The 20,244-nt window shown below is 34.7% G+C and overlaps 1 protein-coding gene across 2 annotated transcripts in view; it reads left to right on the forward strand.

Annotated features, from left to right (window-relative positions):
• Fur2 (furin-like protease 2) overlaps positions 1-20,244 on the forward strand; it is a 416,618-nt gene that overhangs the window by 387,765 nt on the left and 8,609 nt on the right. For both annotated transcript variants that reach the window (XM_072020553.1, XM_072020554.1), the window contains exons 3-8: positions 3,793-3,897; positions 9,110-9,313; positions 12,750-13,044; positions 17,210-17,382; positions 17,904-18,569; positions 19,933-20,149. In XM_072020553.1, coding sequence (XP_071876654.1) covers positions 3,793-3,897; positions 9,110-9,313; positions 12,750-13,044; positions 17,210-17,382; positions 17,904-18,569; positions 19,933-20,149 — 1,660 coding nt within the window. The remainder of the gene's footprint in view (positions 1-3,792; positions 3,898-9,109; positions 9,314-12,749; positions 13,045-17,209; positions 17,383-17,903; positions 18,570-19,932; positions 20,150-20,244) is intronic.

The following is a 20,244-nucleotide window of genomic DNA, read 5'->3' on the forward strand; positions in this document are numbered from 1 at the left end:
ACTAAATCAAACCAGGCAAGAATGCCTTACGATAACCTCCACATACTGTGGGTCATCGGTCTGCTGGTTAACGGACGTCCTTCGTCGAGGCTTTGCTTCCACTATCGTCCTTGGACAACGGCGAATTAAGGTAACATGAGCACCACAGAAGCCCCCGAGTTTAAGACTTGCGGGTTAGGTTCAGCAACGGAATTTCCGTTAAGTACCGTACAAGTAAGTCTAACCGTCAGAAGATCGCGGTTACGTGACTTCCGAGAAGTTCGTAGGTGAATTGACAGCCTTGAAACGAAGATGACTAAACAAATGACAATTATTAATGATGATCTACTTGGACAAGTTGATAACAGAAACGCTATGATGATCGGCTGACGCGACACTAGCGCCACGTGGACCTTAACTACTAAGGCAAAGTGTACAATGTACATACATATTTATTTATCGATTTATACATTTCTTTAAAGGTAACAGATATGGGTTTCTCGAATACGACACTAGAGTTTGTGTGATTTTAATATCTATCACTTACCGTAGAACTGTCTTTAAACAAATAATTTGCCAGAAATTTTATGATAATTTGAGTTTAGAGTTATTTGAAGACGTTATATGTATTTCTTCGGATTTCTAAGGAATTTGTTTTAAATCTGCTAGAAATCTGAATCTTTAACAGTGTGCTTCATCTTACAGGAGATGGCGAGAATTATGAAATCTCGAACAAGTTGACTGTATGTACGTGTGATACTTTAAATTGATGATAAAGCAGCGGCAGAAGGATTTGAGTGTTTTTGTTTTGGAGAAATTGACGAGTTTCTTATATCGTATTTTATAGATTCTTTTAATATTATTATTACGTTTTTCTTAATATTAAAATCTTGCAATTTATTTTGGTTCATTTTTTATTATTTTTGTCTATTATAGTATTCCTGCGTATTCTTACAATTTTGCGAATGAAAATTGTAGTAAGAATATTTAAAACATAAGAAATTGCTGCACCAAGAACATAATTTCTCGATTAATTTCTCGAAAACAAAGGCCCGTTCGCTCAAATTCTTTCGGAACTATTTTACTATCAACTTAAAGCATCGAATGCATAACCAACTCATGCGAGATTTCGTAGTTCTTGCCACCTCCTTGTTAGATAAGTTTGGTTGTTTCGTAATTAATTGCTAATGCTCGGTTGTTCATTTTTACTATCGGATGTATTTTTATTGAAATGTTCAAAAAATAATTCGTAAATCAACTTATAATTGGGTCAATTATCTCAAAATATTCAATCAAATCGATTATAACGTTCACTATCTATAGAAAAACTTCCATCCTCCCTTCCTCGTTCTTTCCACCCTTTCATGAATGCTCCATTGGTTCAGTGGAATATCCTTTCGAAATTACTCGATCGTGGAAGCGTAGCCGGTTACAGGAGCAACGCGGGTCGCCGTTAAGAATCCCTCTAGGATCCGCAGATCCGACGAAAGCCTGGCACCGAAGCGTCTTAAATCAGCGCGCAGACCGACGAGAAAACAATATCGGCGTTTCTCAAAGCCGTTTCTCTGCTCTCTCGTGAAATGGATTTCCGTGCACGTTGGGAAATCAAGCCAACAACTTGGTCCTGTGCACGCTACGCCAATGCTTCTCGACATTTTTATTCTCGTCCAGCCGCGGATCGATTGAGACTTGCTAGAAAAACCTTAATGACTTCGCCCTGAAACTGGCCAAGAATTCTTCAAACACTGTCGAAACCTCTAGTGATGGCTTCAAGTAGATACATTGAAAGTACCTTCGAACATTATTCCACATTATACTCGATCAATATGAAACATATTATAGACACTGTTATAATTGACTGAGTTTCTTGATTTCAATTTAAAATCTGATGAAATCTAACAAGACATTTTTTAATAAAAAAATAGCTAAAAGTAAAAATTCGAAAATGTTAATAGTTTTAACGTACAAGAATTCAGAAATTTGAAAATACGATAATTTTATTAAGATTCTATTACGCTTGCTAAGTACAATGAATTATGAAATAAATCATAAGATTATAAATGAATTATATATTGATATATGTATATTGGATTTGGTTTGGATTTGTAAGTAAATATTGAACTTGATCCCATCACTACTGTGCTCAATATACGACAAGTTCGCGAAACCATCGAAAAGAAGGGCACGTCAGATTTTGTCGGATAAGCAACGAACAGATCGCGAACTGTCCGAAGATTCTTTGATAGATGCCAATACTATTATATTTTTCTGGCGATCTTTGACAGTCCGACAGTTCTGATCTTCCGCTGGCGATCGCTGGTTACCCTCGGAAACAGTGTCTTTCGTGTGTTTTGTGTGAACACTAAGAGAAACCATGGTATACTTAGCGTAAAAAGTTTTGTTGTTTCTTTCGTAACTTAACTTTTTTAAGTTAACGTTTGACAGCAAGAAAATAGTATAGTTTTAGTTTTAGTAGTAAACATAGGAATTTATATAATATTCGAAGTTTTTAAGTTAAGCGCGCAGGAAATAGGAAAGAGACTGTTATTTCGGGAAAAATAGTAAGATAAAGGAAATCTTCTGTTTGAAGTCGAAATCTTTTAATATTGAATTTATTAGAAACTAATATTTTATTTATTTCGTTTTAAAATATGGAACAAAGGATAGAAATGATAACATTTAAATCAGGATTTATATTATAATGGTTAAAAAATATATTTAATTGTTCAACTCATTATTAGAATTTTGTATCTCTACCGAGTGATTGTTTTTAAATTTATGGTAGAAGTATAGTTTTGTTATTTGAAGATAACAAATCTCGAAACGAAGTCGATGGAGTGTAGTGAACCTTGACAGAATATTGATGGATAACTTACAATAGTGTGCGGATAGCAACACGCAATATCATTTTCGGAAAAACTTCGTCAGCGTCTGAACTTAACTGCTGACGTTTTTCACATAAATCCATAACACGCAAAGTATTATCTAGTTGCGAAAAAAAGAATTTGAAGTTTGCTTATATTAAACTCGAAAAAATTATAAGTCAAAAAATTACTCTTTACTGGACGAACATGCAAATTAAGAAAAGAATCGACTTTGAATTATTTATCCGATGATTTACCATGAATAAAACTCTCCTGATGAACATTCTCGTCATTCAAATATTTTGTCAGAATTTCTGATAAATTATACACATATATGAATATCTCTTATCGTGACATAGTTTGACAACCACTGGAACACACGAATGTTGAAAGAAGACATTTTCATTGTTGTCTTTGGCCTCGTAGTAGCGGTCAATAATATCGAGTTATCAAGCAACCGGTGAAAAGTGAACGGCTATACCTTTTAAAGTGCTCTTTTCCCTCACTCTCAATGATACTCTTCGGTCCATACTACCCGGAAATTGCAAATAAACCTCAAGATCCTTTAAATGTGCCATTAGGATCCATTAAGAAACGCGATGAGCACTTTGGAAAGTACATTTCCCGAGAAATTGTCGTTTCAATTTTCAAGCTGGTAGCCATGAATGAGTATAGAGTTGAAAAGGATGTGATTTTTATTTGAATTCAGGAGAATTGTGTGTTATCCTAGTAATTCAAGAACGAAACAAAAGCTTTATGTTTGTTGATAGAAACGAGTAAATACAAATTGCTATACATGATTGCGACGCTTCATTAAAAAGGAAGAATATGCGTCAATATTTTTTGCAGCCACTGTACGTTACCATTAGAAATTAGAATAATTACGCAAAACTTGTTAATGCTTGGAACAACCACGAAACTAACAGAGGCTGGTTCTGTTTGTTCTCAGATTGGAGCACTGAAGGAATACTTCCTGTTCGCTGACAAACGACTTCACAAGAGATCCCTCTCCAGCAGCGAATCGCATCACAAGACTCTAAGGGATGAACCGAGGGTAAGTGATTCCATCTTTGGCGTGTCAGAAATGGTAAAGGCGGGTACTCATCAAACTTGAACAACTAACACGGGTACAGGTGCGAAATATATAGAAGCAGCGTAATTTCACGGCGTCTGTCATCGTGCCTGGCGCATTGTTTATCTTGGTATTCTAATTTTCTGCCAGCGTAATTCAAATGGTAATATTCTTTGACGTTAAATAATACCCTGCTGTTTTTTTCCGAAGTTGGAAGTTGTTTCATCTTGGCGATGGTATTTACCTGGTTTATCTTGCAAATGAAAGAAGCGATTTAAACAATTTATGAAAATATCGTGAAAACTTTGTTGACACTTGTTACGTTGTAATATATATCTTATGTTAGGTTGTCCAAAAAATGTCTTTCTTTTACAGATACGTCTTTTACAACAACGCATTTTTATACAAACATGAAACCTAATCCGTCGAACGTTGTGATCTTTATTTTGATAGAACAAAATGGATCATACGTAATTCGATAAAATAATATAAAACGGAAAATGTTGTGCATCCATTATTTCCTTATAAAACGAAAGAAACTTTTCGGACCACCTAATATTATATTCTTCAGATGTTCTATATATTTTTGTACGTTATACACATTCTGCGAATTTTTGCACCTTTAAATTCATCATACTCGCATAAAAACCTGCAAACTAATAATCGTACATCGAAAACAGAAAATTTCGTTCTTAAATGGTAATATTTCAGGTATGAGTAATTTTGCGATTTTTCAATTGAAATCTCTTGATTATCCAGTCGGTTTCATACCGAACTCTTCTAACAGTAACTCGCTACATGGTAACCAACCCATAATACTTATAACGGTAAAAAGTTATAAAAAGGCAGGGAGAAGTCTTAAGCATGGAACGTAGCATTAAAACAGAGAAGTGGCCATCGGATGACCGTCTCAGATCGTCGACAGTGTTCTCGTTCTCTTTTCAGCTAGCAAAAACACGGTGGAATATCGCGCTGTTTCTAGAGATAATATTGTGCTTGCACCATCTTTTCAGCTGCAGCCATTGTCTTTTTCTCGCCGATGAAGCACTTCGATGCGAGATGAAACGCCGCTGAAAAGGTTTATTCCACAAATACGGAACCATTACAGCACACAGTAATGTGTATTTATGACGAAGCTGTAGAAACAATCATCGAATGGATGAAATAACCGAAGGATATCCCGAGGAGCGATTAATCGGGATTTCTCGTTCATTCGATTGATATCCAAACCGATTGTGTTGTTAATGGAAAGTATTTTTTTTTTTTTTTTTTTTTGTGAACAGACGAAAGAGATAGATTTCTCGAAGATGATCAGTCTTAAGTTGGTTTATAGAGTGAAAAAGGATGTTTAACTTTGAAGAAGGAGTTACCTGTGCGGGGATCATTCTGTATTTTTAGTAAAAGATAGAAATAATTGATAACTTGAAAACTATATTTGGAAGAATATTTTTGTTTAAAAATGTACTTGCAGACATTTTGAATATCTTAAATTTTTCGAAACACTGTCCTATATTTCCCTACATTTTTATATTCTCTTATTGACTTTTTCTTTAAATAACCATCTAGTTCGACGAATTTTTAAAATCTTCTATACACGAATCAAACAAACAACTATTGTAATTGGTTGATTTAATACTAACTCTTATTCAGGATATTTTGTCTTTTCTGTCACATTATCAAAAGTATCTAAGCAGCTAGCTATTAAAAAAATTTATATACCTAGAGTGTCTAAATTTATAAAAGTAATATTGTATATTTTAATTCATCAAATTTTGTAAAAGCAGAATGTGTTTCCCAATAAAATATATAAAAATGGATTGTATTGTTCAAGCAACGATGCAGTATAGGAAAGCAGCTTTTACAACAAACAGTTACGCATAGCAATTGCACTATCTAAACACTGTAACTTCCTTACCTAGGACCTTCCTATATATACATACATACATACGTAGCATTTACTCAGCCGTCATGTAAGATTAAGATGGCGTGTTATGTCTAGATTAGTATTACCTATCAACAGTACTTACGTGGTACGCCAATGATTTACTGGAAACTAGAAATTTATAGGAATTATAACGCCATAGCAAGGTTAGATTAGAAATCTCAAATAGGTAGTATTAAATAAACTACTGTTTCCAATACAATTCATTCAATTCGTTACTTTATTTTATGCACCCTTTCTCTAAAACACAGCTCAGTTATCTACCTTATCAACTATGTAAAATCAATCTCACAGTCATTCATTAACCTGATTAATACATGATTGTTTCAGTATAATCGTGTATTGATCGGATTTCAAATAAAAATCAGCCGCGTTCATTAATTTGACTTGTACTGTACCGAAAATTGCCACGGCGTATCGTTGCATAAACCAACCAATTATCCAAACTGTTTTATCCCCCAATTTATTCAAACCAACGGAACTTTACTAATAGCCTATAAATCGAATGACTATATTGCGCGTTACGATTACCATCATTCTCGCTTGTTAATTTCAACATTCTAATCACCCGGTTGAATTCTATTAACTATGTATTTAACTATGTACGAACCATTAAATCCAATATATTTTTACTTAGTAAAGTTCGATGCACTCGTTGATAATCATTAGAATACGGATTTTTGTGTAGCTATGGGATATTTGAAAGTGCTAATTACACAAAATACACGTAATGTGTAAAAATATATTAAACGTTCAAAATATTCGTTATGAATTTAGTAGATAAAACAAACTTCTGTTTAGTTTACATTTCATTAGTTATGATCACAAAAATTTAAATTAAACTGCTCTTAAAAACGATCAATGTACCTTTTTAAATTCATGAAATGTTATTAAATAGCATCTCCGAACGAGTCAACCTCTTCTCTGTATCCTATTACAAATTAAGGTGATCAGCGTTGCAATTATTTAACTTCTAACGTGCTATAATAATTTAATTTTCTTTACCCATCTTTTTCTATAATAGACTTATATTTTCTATTTTCTCATATATCTATATTCTTTTTGTTTTTTGCAACTATTATTCATTATTATCATTCCTTCTCTCCCTTATATCATAGGTTTTTATATCCGTGATTTTCTAAATCTTTAGAAAAGAAATCTTCCAAATGAAACTTTACAAATGAAATATCTGTGATATAAGTAAATTTATCTAATAATCTCCGTATGAATTCATGGAGTCGCGTTTTCACAACTCTAACTAAGCAATTGATTCAAGCTGGAAACAAAGTTAAACATCGGTTAAAAGTTAACAGCGAAACTTTTCGGCGATTGAATGCACGGAACACATTTGAAATCTCTACATATTCAGCGCCGCGTTTTTCCAAACATCGGAATGCTACGACCGTGACACTTACGGACACGGAACATAGAGGAATCCTAGGAACTTTTGGCTGCTGGCCAAAATTCAGAGGCCGTGAATTTTCGTGGCGAGGCTTTAGCGTCGATATGAATGAAACGATGACCGGGGTGTTGCGCGTTTCACGCTCCGCTAGGTCGAAGCTCAACCGCGAAAACGGTACTCGTCGATGGTACCATTTACAAGGCGCCATACGGCCGAATTCGTTTATATTTCGTGGAATTTTCCACCGCCTGCGTATTTTTCCTGTTAAATTGGCGTGGGCTTGCTTAAATGTGCCACGTGTGAACTGTGAATACGCAAAATTCTTAATAGCAGCATACCAACAGACTGGTTACTGAAACGCAACGTTATGCTGCAGATTGTTAGATCTCAAAGAAATATAATAGAAGTTCTAGATCAGTGCTTATAAAATATGTCATTTTATATGATAAAACTTTAGGTGCACGTAGTTTCTTTGGAATATCGTATATTTGATCAAAGTAATTTACATAAATAAGCATCCAATATTCTTTTTCCAGATTTGTAAGGATTATTAATTTGAGAATTTGAAAAGTTTTGTAATGGAACTGTTATGTAATTTCTCCGTTCATAAATCTCTGTGAAACAATTTATGCGTTAAACCATTGCTTAGGTGGAATAGGAAATATCTTGAATCTCCTCAAATACCAAATTTATGTCTCTAGAAACTTTCGTGACACTTTTCCCAAATTTAAATTCACATACGAAAATCACACGAATATTTTGATCCTGCATTAATGTCACGAGAATCGTGTTTCATATTTTTATTCTAAATCTTCTCACTCAACGAGTACACATAATTTATAGCAAATTTCTTTTTCTTCGATATGGTCGATAATTCACGATTTTTGGAAAACGTAGTCAAAAAAACTATTTAATCTTTCAATATATGACTCAAATAATGATTTATAATTATTGTCCCAACGGCCACATGTATTCCGACTACTACAATATTACCTTAAACCAACAAATTTCTCAAACTCGCCACCGAGAGCAATCAATCGTTATCGATATTTCATTGCATTTAAATCGTATCAAAATTCCATATGAAATCTCATCAAAAGCACACGCGTCGCTAAACGCACAACTCTATTAATCGCTAAAACCGCTAAATTTCATGCGATATGCGAATACCGATCACATCAAGCGAAATAAATTTCAATTCCATTGCCACGATAAATCAATCTCGTTTAACGTTAACGTCACCCCAAGGATACCCGCATAAACGTATTTCTTATTCCCTTGAAACTCTTTAGTCTTACAACTCGTCTTTCAAACCAAATCTCTTTCAACATCGAATACTTTCTATTCAAATTGAAAATAAGAAGTAAAACAATCAAATATGTAATTACTCCAAAAATAGAATATATCCAGCGAATAAATCTATTTGAAAGTAAAGTTATTTGCGAAGAAACTCCAATTGTAAACAAAATTGTGTGCTATTTAATTATATTGAAATCGTCACAATGAACAATTCACGACGACTCAGTTAAAAAATTCCGAATTATCATTTTTATCTAACTTTTCCCAGCTCGAACAATTATACCAAATGAATTTTAAATTGCCTATCAATCAACAGCAATTGCACTTCGTGTAGTCTTCGAATGTGTCATTTTCGAAAACGTTTCCGAAAGTGAGTCTCGGCTCATAGAAGTTTGACGAGCTTTGTTCCAACGTCAACCTAGAATCAGGACATGTAAGGAAATCGCACATACGATTCTTGTTCCTTTGAATGTTCTCCAATTCGTACCTGCACGATGTAAAGTTCAAAATCTAAAGAAAGATCTGTTTGTTCTTTTTTTTTTCTTTTATAGGTGCGGTGGTTCCAACAGCAACATGAGAAGAAACGCAAGAAGAGGGACTTCGTGCCCACGACGTTCTCATTCGCCGATTATCCGGCGTTTTTCGATGAGTTTGGACCGCGTTCTAGGCAGGCCACGTTCCATCGACAAAGAAACAGAGGTGTGCCTCTTCAAAACCTGTTCACGGATCCGCTCTTTAAGGAACAGTGGTACCTGGTAAGTGGGCCCTTCGATTTTACTTCCCTGAAACCTCAACCAAAACGAACTACGTGACGAGACTACGTTTCGAGAACATGGCGGACTTAACGACGTACCAGTTATAACGAATTCCGGATTCACTTCGTCCTTCCAATTTGTCGAATCTATATTTTTGTCTACTTTTTGGGGCTCAGATTGATATTTGTTAGAAATTTTATCGTTGATAATAGATTATGGAAGTATTCTGCTTTAGGATTTCGGATATTTCGAGGATTTTTTTCCGAGGAAATCATAAGGTTTTTGGTCTTGGATTTCTGCACATATATTTACTAGTGAATAAAGAATATTCACTATTTTCTTCAAATGCGAATGAGTTAATAAATCGTTTAAAAAGAATTGTTGAAGCAACGTTTTTATTATAATATCCTAAATGTAAGGGCATATATATATATAAATTTCTGCAACTGATTCGTTTCGGAACCATTTCATTTTCAGTGAGTATAAAAAGATTCTGATTTTCTTTCTCGAGTTAAAGACAATTAAACAAGACATAAACAAACTACGTGTGACTTTTATCGTAAAAAGGAGATAAATTGATATAAATGTTTCATGCCTGTTTTCTTTTCTCCTTCCTTTATTACGTTTCTTACAATTATTATAGGTTTTCTTTTATTTTTGGCGAGTTAATTCGCGGTTCATAGTTTCGTCGTGGTCTTGTTAAATATTCTCTGTACTTCGTTCGGGGAACGCTCCCACTTTTCTTGCATGGCTCGCCTCATTCAATTATCCTCTGTTTAACCGGTTAACAGGCAATCCTTTTTCACCTCCTTTTTCCGCGAACAATCCGTATCGAATTTTCCATTTTCTCGTTTTCAGTCCCGCGACCGAATCGATTCGCAGTTAAAACATTTGCACTCTGTTATTCGGAAAAAATTGCCTTCGTTTAATTTTCTGTTAAACGTTATTCAACTTTTGCGTTCTGTTTTCGAGATATTTGCGTGAAATATTCACTGTTTATAGCGAGCGTGAAGAAATTTTGCAGTTTGTGTGTCGATAGAAAATGTGCAAATTGTTAATTGAATTTTACAACGCTTTTGTAAATAAAACTGCAGGTTCATGAATTCGAGTTTGATAAATTAACCCATTAAACGACATACAGTGAAGTAATGCAATATTATTAGATGAAATAAATATGTATCGTTAAGAAAAATTTTAGAAGAAATTGAGAATAAGTATCGTATCTATTCGTTGACACAGCCAGAATGCGACGAAAATAAAAATAATTGGAAATAAATGACGCACAAAGAGGCACAATGTAAGAATCAAATTATTTCGAGGCCGATATACCGTAGATGTTAAAAATTTCAGCCACTTAATCGTGACAAACTGGCAGAGATATGGTTGCCAAGCAACCGAGCTGTGCGAAAATTTCCCCTCAATTGAAATTCAGCGATGAATTCCACGCTCGATAAAGGCTACGATTGAGATAAACAGATTAGCGTGAAAGATACGCGAAACATACAAACAACGGCTTGCATTAAGGCAATCGCCGAAACATCGAACGATGCTTGCTTTGGCCATATATACTTTTGCGATGTAATTGATCCGTTAAAATCATAGAAAGAAGAAAAAACAACATTAGGAGAGAGAGAGAGAGATTATATGAAATGCATAATACATATTCCGAACGAATAAACTCCCGAATAAAGTTCATATTTCATGATCAATTATGACTACTTATTGCATTATCACGTTAATAATCACGCGACTATTATAACAATTTTATAACTAAATATTTATTCAATCTCGCTTTAATACGTATGAGACTCGACTATCATGGTTACATTGGTCAAACTTGGTTACATTGATGAATAAACAAATCTGAAAATACATATACATATATAGAAATTACAAAATATATGTTTCACACAGATCGCGAAAGCCAATTATTCATTATATTAATAAATCTCAATGTTTAATAGGATCATATTTAACAATTCTTAGTAGTGCGTATATAACGTACATCAAATTTTTACTAAATATGTATTTGCAATCTATATCTCGTAGCTTCTAGAGACATTTTTAAATTGATTTCAAATTTGACAAACTAACTAACCATAACAATTCTGTCTCATTACAGAACTAGCGAGCTAATGTTTTTTCACAAACCATCGAAAAATGAATTCTAATGAAGGATATCTCAATAAAATTAGTCGTATTAAACGCGAACGATGAATTGCGGTTTGAAATATACAGATTTGCCGACAAGAAATATACGCGTTGTAGACTGTGGTGAAATAAATGGATGCAATTGGGTAATAACGTATTTTGTCGGAAATGAAATATCACGTTTTCAATACTTGAAATTAATTAACTCCTATAATGGTCGTGCATAAATATCAACCGGTTCTTTCGTATACGAAACGCTGTAATAACGGTAAATCACGTTCCGTACGTGTCAGAGTGAATGAATTTATTGTTCATATAACGTCGGAACTCTTCGATATAATTCTAATCAAATTTCTGTCTATATGACGAATGGCTGTCGAATGTGAAAGGATAGGAACGACGCGTCTCGTCGATAAAATACCTCTAGACTCTTCTGAATTATGTGTTATGCGAAAAATTACTATTGATAAAACTATTGCACGGCTTCAAGGCATCGATTACATGGTATGTATGTTGTTTTATGGGCGAAGACGCGTGAAAGATCAATGAAGGGTGTACTTTTACTTTATGTCAAAATTTCAAAAATTCACGAAACTTCGGTAAAACGATATTAAAGTGAAGGACTCCTTCACGTTCCTGACACGTAAAACAATTACGAAACTTTTAAGTAATTATCTACTCGGATAACGGTCAAAGTTAAACCCTTAATAATGCGTTTTCATCAGACACCTAAATTGGTTCCGAAAGTGTAGCGCTATGAAGGATAACAGACATATCTATCTACAATAAGTGTATAGAGCTATGAATGCCAGCCTGTAGCGATCTACATCTCTTCCAAGATACGCTTAAGCGTACGCTTAAAGTAGTAGTCATAGTAAAAAAAGAACGCATACGCTGCCTGTCACTGACCAGCACACAATTAACGAGGTTGTGGTTGGTCAGGGATACGAGTAGAAGATCCGAATATGCGGCAGAAAAATTCGATTCTCTTCAAAGGAGGATATCTCAGCAACGGAAAGTTGGATCGAAATAGAGCAAATAGTATTTTGCAGAGGAAGATATACTCTTTCTAATAGCTCCAACTAACCTTAAAAATTTTTATTAGTTTCCCAACAGTAGTCGATTAAATTTTTAGTAGCTTCAATAGTTGTTACTCGTGTACGTAAGATTTATTGAAACAAACGTGTATACATATATTTTCTGAATAATGTCATTTATAACGGTATCGTTGATCGTTTACACTCTACTTCGTGTTAATCAAGAAATAATACTGAACTAATTCCAGAACGGTGGAGCTAAGGACGGTTACGATATGAATCTTGGTCCAGCATGGCAAAAGGGTTACACTGGCAAAGGTGTGGTCGTGTCGATCCTCGACGACGGTATACAGACGAATCATCCGGACCTGGCTTTGAATTACGATCACCAAGCTAGCACAGACATCAATGACAATGACAATGACCCAATGCCAAGAGACAACGGTGACAACAAGCACGGAACACGCTGTGCTGGTGAGGTTGCTGCGGTCGCCTTCAACCAATACTGCGGCGTCGGTGTTGCCTACAATGCAAGCATAGGAGGTAAAAATTCATCAATTTCTGTAGGTCAAAAAGATGTATAGATTTTTATGCTCTAAACTACACTTTCATACACGATAAAAAAATGGGGAAAAAACGTATTTTACAATTATCTTTTTCGGTACACAATACAAGATATGCCAGTACAAATAATTATATTAAGTATATTAGCTATAAATTTCATACTTAGAAAACCATAGAATCGATTAAAATTGCGAGAAGAATCGAGCTACTTGTGCAAAAATTCGCGACGACGTTTTTAGGCAAAAAACCTTCAAAAAGGAGATAAAAAAGATGTAAAAGTTTCGCGCTATAAATAACAGTCTAGTTTCTTGCGAACTCCGTTCCAGAATGAAAGCGCGACTGCAGCGAATTAAATTTCATTCGGATACACGATCCCCTTTATTAGATGCGACTTCGCTGTTATTCTATACGAACTGCGATCTCTTTCTCTTTTCTGAGATGTTTTTCTCGAGTTCCAATTCGAAAGGATAGCGAAAATGAAGTTTGACAAATTTCTGGGAAATGATCGTATTTACTTCGGTTTGCAGAATCGAGGATTACGAGATTAAGTTAGGTTAGGTTTCGTGGATATGGTTTAGCACGCGATCGAAGGACATTATTGCATTGATTTCTAAAATTCGTTTATACAAACAATTATCATTTGTCAAGACGAAGAATAAACACGAGCAATAGATATACTATCAAGTTATATAAAAAATAATACAGCGAAACCTCGGTTGTCGAACATAATTGGTTCCGGAAAGTTTGTTTGTACATCGACATATTCGAAAATTGAAGAATGCTTAACATAAAATGGATTAATCCTTTGTCAAACGACAAATAATTACTTCTTTATACTTTTATAACGGTATTTAAGTCATAAAGTCAGATACAGAGACAATAAAACTGCATAAAATTTTACATAAAAAGAACGTGTAAATCCAATAAATACATACTTTAGTAAGGGGAATTCCTTTCTATAGAACCATAGAGTATTGTATGTTAATTAGCTTAAATCCGAGATGCAAACGCCATCCTCGTGTTTAGGTATAATTTCTCCTTTCATCTCTATTTAACAACTGTCTCTATTTAACTGGGTTTAACAACTTTTTCGGCCCAGTACTAATTTATTTAATAATAATTTATTTAAAAAAGCAATGAAACATAGAACAACGCAGAAGATTATGAAAAGACAGTACAAATTCCAATAGAAATGTGCACTGAATAGAGACTGCGACGTGGCGTAACTAATGCTACCCCCACCATGGTACGCGGAGCACGCGATTGCATGCTTGGAAACGAAAATTCTGTGAGGAAATTGATGCGTCTTTTTTTCAGAAAACATGACCGAGATTCGATTTTTTCGGGATGAGAGTCCTTTGATAACCGAGCTTTTACTATACAGGTATTTTAAAAAATCAACAAGGAAATATTTATTAAAAATAGAATTTCGAAAACTAGTAAACAAATAAAAAGCTATTGTGAAGAAGGGATTGATTTATTTCAACCGTTTGTAAAGAGAAGAATACTCGTATTACAGTAGATACTCAATAAACGAGTATTAGTTCTAAAAAAAGAGAGAAACATTCATAAAATAACTTGATGATTTTTTATGGAACGTGGAAAAATATTTATTGGCGTAGAAGTAGTATTATTGTAGATTATACTATAAGAGTTACATAATAGTAATGAAATAATGAAATAATAGTATTGAAGAATACTGATCTGGACAAAAGCTACTTGTTTAATGAAGCAAATATCATAGTACACAGATGCTTTAACAATTTTGTATAATCAAATTTACGGTATTAATATTATAATTATGCGTTATTCCGCGGATGTTAATTATAATCAGATTATGGATCATCGCGTGCAATTTTCAATTTGCATAACTATTGGACGCAGCATAATAATGTTTTCCTGGAATTTTATATTTGCTTTAGTTATGTTCATAAAACCATGAAATTGTCAGTTTAATTATAATTCTTCTAGTTTCTATTTTTAGTTTTAATTTTACTGTCATCCATAAATATTTATAATGTATTAATACTTTGAAGAATTTTTTGTAATGTAGTTATTTATACAATGTAATCTAAAACAGTAAGCCGAATATGGCGCATTTTCCTCGTACAACAATTTCCGGGTATTCTGTCTGCCGGTTGTTGACACTTGAAACTATCATCTGTTAGAAACTCTGAACAATGGGTCCATTTCAAAATTAACATCACGCATCCTTGCAGACATTTCCTGCACATAAATTTTGTGCCTCCATGGCGTCCACCAATACACATAAACCGTAACATTTCCATCTAATAGAATCTCCAATTTCCAGACAATACGTCTGATTAATTTCATTAAAATTCTTGTTGATCTATTCTTCTAAATTCTGTGTAACTAGAACAATTCTAACGAAAATCTCCAGCTATTCAGTTCCCCGTGATTTTTGTTGTGGTTTTTAATCCATTGATTAAATAACCAATAAATTAATCAAATACATGATCAGCATAGATTTTTTCTTTGAACTTGTACTTGAGTGTATGTGTTTCGCGTGTATTTTCTTTTCTTTTCCTTTCTTTCTATTAATTTGTTATTAACTTTCATTTCTCTTTTACAATATTTAGTAATTAATCTCATATAATATAGCTTGTCTTCGCGAAGAGAATAATTTTGAGAACTTGCTCCTTTGTTGTTAGACTTAATGATGCAATTCCTATAAAATATTTTTTTAAACATAGAGTGCATTTATGAATACACAAAGGGTTAAAATCAACAAAACAATTTCACAAATGATAAAAAAATAATTAATCTCAAAAGACCTTTCTATTATATAATTCCCAAATCAATAAAGGACGCCACAGATACATATTTTATTCGATTAATCTACAAAGTCTCACTTTAATATTCTTTAACTCCCAAGAGAGCGAGAAAATTTCATCCTCAACGATCTCGTTTACGCCGCTTAATCGCGTTCGAACAATCACATCTCCATTGGCTTGTTGCGAACATTCTTATCACCAATTCGCGCATTTTGCATTCAATTTACTTCCTTTTTCCACATCCCGCCACGATTACTTAAACGTTACCCATACACCGATATCGACACGCTATTATCGTTATAAATAGTAATGGGCTTAAGATAGATAAATCAAGTTCAATATGTATACTTATAAATACAAATCAAATACAGTTTCATCATACAGTTCACTTTATAAATAAGAATACTAACTTTCCAAAGTAAATTTTACCGTATCATAGTATTACACGATAACGCTAATAAAAAAATAAAATCGACTAGGATTTTTCTATTCAAAGACTACAGGAGAATAATACCAGCAACAATTTGGAGATTAAACTTTTCGCCCTCTAAAACGTCACAAGTCTTTCTTAGAAGAAAGTTTTCTTCCGTAGCGAATGATTTTCTTCGGATAGCTGTCACAGGTTTCTAGAATGCTTCATCTTCCGTCTATGTCTTTCGAGTAAGTTTTGTAAACGAATACGTTTCATTATTTCATGGAAGTTCATAATAAAAATGCTACAATCCTGTCGAACTCGTTACTGTAATGTCAACATTCAAACCTTCTCGCGATTTAAGTCCGTCGCTAGTTATAAGTCGTTTCATCTCGAGAGAATATCGAGTTCCGATAACATTATCGGCCCGTTTCCATTAAAATGCATGTCAACAGCTCCGTGTTCGATTTAACGCGTTCAGAATAACGTATAACAGCGCAACGGCATCGGAGAGACCAGTTTTCCTTCCGATGGAATTTAATGATTAAACTAGAAGAGGAAGAAAGGAAGAGAGAGAGAGAAAAGAGGAGGAGAACAGCGTAATTAGAATTCCATAGGGTCTCTACTTTCTTACCGATTAGCCTGTTTTGTTTCTTGAATGGAGGGTCGAAAGCACGAATTCCATGGAAATCGGCGAACTTGAGGGGTAACGAGAAGGAGAGCTATCTAAAACTACGTTCACACTGTATATACCTATAACAGAACATGTTATATGGCAACATTATATAACATGTTATGGAAACAAAAAAAGGGAATATTATGTAACATTGCTATATAGCGTAGATGCAGTTTAACGAGCTATAGTGACATGATATATAGCAATGTTTCGCTATATCGTGTAGATACAGCTTAACGCACATACCATCTATGTTCTCAGGCGTGCGAATGCTCGATGGCCCGGTAAACGATGCCGTCGAAGCCAGAGCGCTGGGATTGAATCCTGATCATATCGACATATACAGCGCTTCTTGGGGCCCTGAAGACGATGGCAAAACTGTCGATGGCCCAGGCCCTCTTGCCAGGAGGGCGTTCATCTATGGTGTCACCAGCGTAAGTTGCCTTTACTGTAATTCTTTAATACTTCATCTACCACGTACGAATTAAATGTATACGTGGAAAAACCGGCTACTGCTAGTACAGTTTCTTCCGGGATGATGCGGAAAAAGAGAACACTCAACAAATGAGAAAATAATTGAGTAAATCAACAAGAAAAATTTATTTATGTGGTACTTCTAATTATTGCCTCGGTTATGCTCCTCTCTGTATATTTCTTAGATCTGGATTCTGTGGTGGTGCGTTAATCCATGGTGTTTCTATTTGTAAGTATAATGCACTTTGTATACTTTGTATAATATGGTTCCAAGCATCAACACCGTGCATTTATGATATAGCATACAGAATATGTTATAATATAACAAATGTTACAATAACGATTTATAATGATATGTACTTTATATATACAAAGAGTGCATTATATTTCTAAACAGCAACGCCATGTATTTAAGAGTAAATGCGACACCACATAGCCCAAACCTCAAAGCCCCAAAAATCACTAAAAACAATGTCAACAGGGTCGCAAAGGCAAAGGTTCCATCTTCGTCTGGGCGTCAGGTAACGGTGGTCGGCACACTGATTCCTGCAACTGCGACGGTTACACGAACAGCATCTTTACCCTCTCCATCTCCAGCGCGACTCAGGGTGGCTACAAACCATGGTACCTCGAAGAATGCAGCTCAACGCTCGCTTCAACTTACTCCTCTGGTACACCAGGCAACGACAAAAGCGTTGCTACGGTAGACATGGACGCGAAACTGAGACCAGATCATATCTGCACGGTGGAGCATACAGGAACATCCGCCTCGGCCCCATTGGCTGCTGGCATCGCTGCTCTAGCACTCGAGGCGAACCCAAGCCTCACGTGGAGAGATATGCAATACCTCGTGGTACTCACCTCGAGATCAGGACCACTCGAAAAGGAACCAGGTTGGATCTTGAATGGAGTGAAGAGAAAGGTCTCCCACAAATTCGGTTACGGGCTCATGGACGCCGGGGCTATGGTGAACCTGGCCGAGCAGTGGACCAACGTGCCGCCTCAACATATCTGCAAGTCCGATGAGATCAACGAGGAAAGGCGTATCGATCCAACCTATGGATATACGCTCAGTGTGTATATGGATGTAACTGGGTGTGCTGGCTCTTTGAACGAGGTTCGGTTCCTAGAACACGTACAGTGCAAGGTAAGAAACTTGACAGGAACGATACAATAAGATATTTTTAAGCTTATCGTTTATTAATGGCTATTATAGTTATCCGCGCGCTTGTTCAATATTAACGGTGGCTATAATCACCCATTATCGCACGCTCACTGTATCTTGCATAATTACCGATGTCCATACACAACCGTTAGAATTTCGCATCGTAGACACTTACGAATACATCACAAACGAATTGAATATTTTCAATGAGTACACCAAAGATTCAGGAACTAAACGTATTAAATCAATGCATAGAAAAAAAGAGACAGACTATTATCTTATATTTTCATTAACAAGGTAATGTTATATACCCATGCTTGTAATTCCCTATATATACATGAATAAAAATTCTTCTTTTATGGAGCGATACATTTCAGGATAAGGAAACAAACGATTAGACGAAAAAAAAGCATAAAGTAATTGTATGCAAAAATCTGACGGAAGGAAGAGAAAATGCAAGAACGTTTATAATAACATTTATTTTCACTTTATGTATATGTAAATGTATATTTTGTTCTGGCTTATGATTCATAAAACGGCTTTAAAAAAAATTTACATTTTAATGATACCGTGAATTTGTCGCGTCTATGGCCGGAATCTTGCAAATGTTCGTACTATTCGTAACACGCGAATTTAAATGATTGTACCATTAAAAATGTATTCAACCGAGTTGAAAGGTATTCTTACGCAGAAAATAATGTATGACGAGAATATTCTCATTTCCGAACAAATCATACGCGCAAACATTATTTTAAAAAATTATTTTTCCCCCGTGCGAAATCTGCTCTATTTAATTTTTGTTCGATAATTCCGTATTCCGCGAATATCTAATTGGGTGAATCACTGAAAATAACCACCTGAAATAACTCGTTATCTATTGACTTTGTCAAAAAATATTGGAAATAAAATTTATTGGATTCGACTCACCTAGGACAAAAACAACGCAAATACAAAAATACCGCTTCGTGACTATCCTTGTCTTCTGTACATTAAAAGTCAAAATATCTGCTAAATTTACGATTTTGTGGAATATCGCGGAAAATACAAGGAATAAAAAATCGAAATTAAATTATTCAACTATATATATTCACCTGATCAGGCGCCTCGAATACAACAAATTTTATTTCAAATATTATTTTATGAAATTCAACACGTAATGAGTTATTTCAGATGAACATTCTTATATACATGTACATATAATTGGATATATATATATATTTGATTTCTTTCTAAATGTAAAGCATAAATGTAATGCAAAATATTTACATAGAATTAACGGTGTTTATACTGTATTTTATACTTTAGTATTTTGGAAAGATAACGATATCTAATAATTTTCAATCAGGTGTCTTTGAGGTTCTTCCCACGTGGAAATTTGAGATTACTGCTGACCTCTCCAATGGGTACTACGTCGACATTATTGTTTGAGAGACCGCGAGATGTTCTTAGTTCCAGCTTCGATGACTGGCCTTTCCTTAGTGTGCATTTCTGGAGTGAAAAGGCTGACGGCCGATGGACCCTGCAGATCATTAATGCAGGAAATCGACACGTGAATTCTCCAGGCAAGTAACCGTATCGCTTCAAGATTGATGTGCTATGCGAATTTATATCATAAATTAATGTTTATAGGTCTGATGATTTCATCATTTGATCCATA

Source organism: Bombus fervidus, chromosome 17, assembly GCF_041682495.2.
Source record: "Bombus fervidus isolate BK054 chromosome 17, iyBomFerv1, whole genome shotgun sequence".
Classification (NCBI taxonomy): domain Eukaryota; kingdom Metazoa; phylum Arthropoda; class Insecta; order Hymenoptera; family Apidae; genus Bombus; species Bombus fervidus.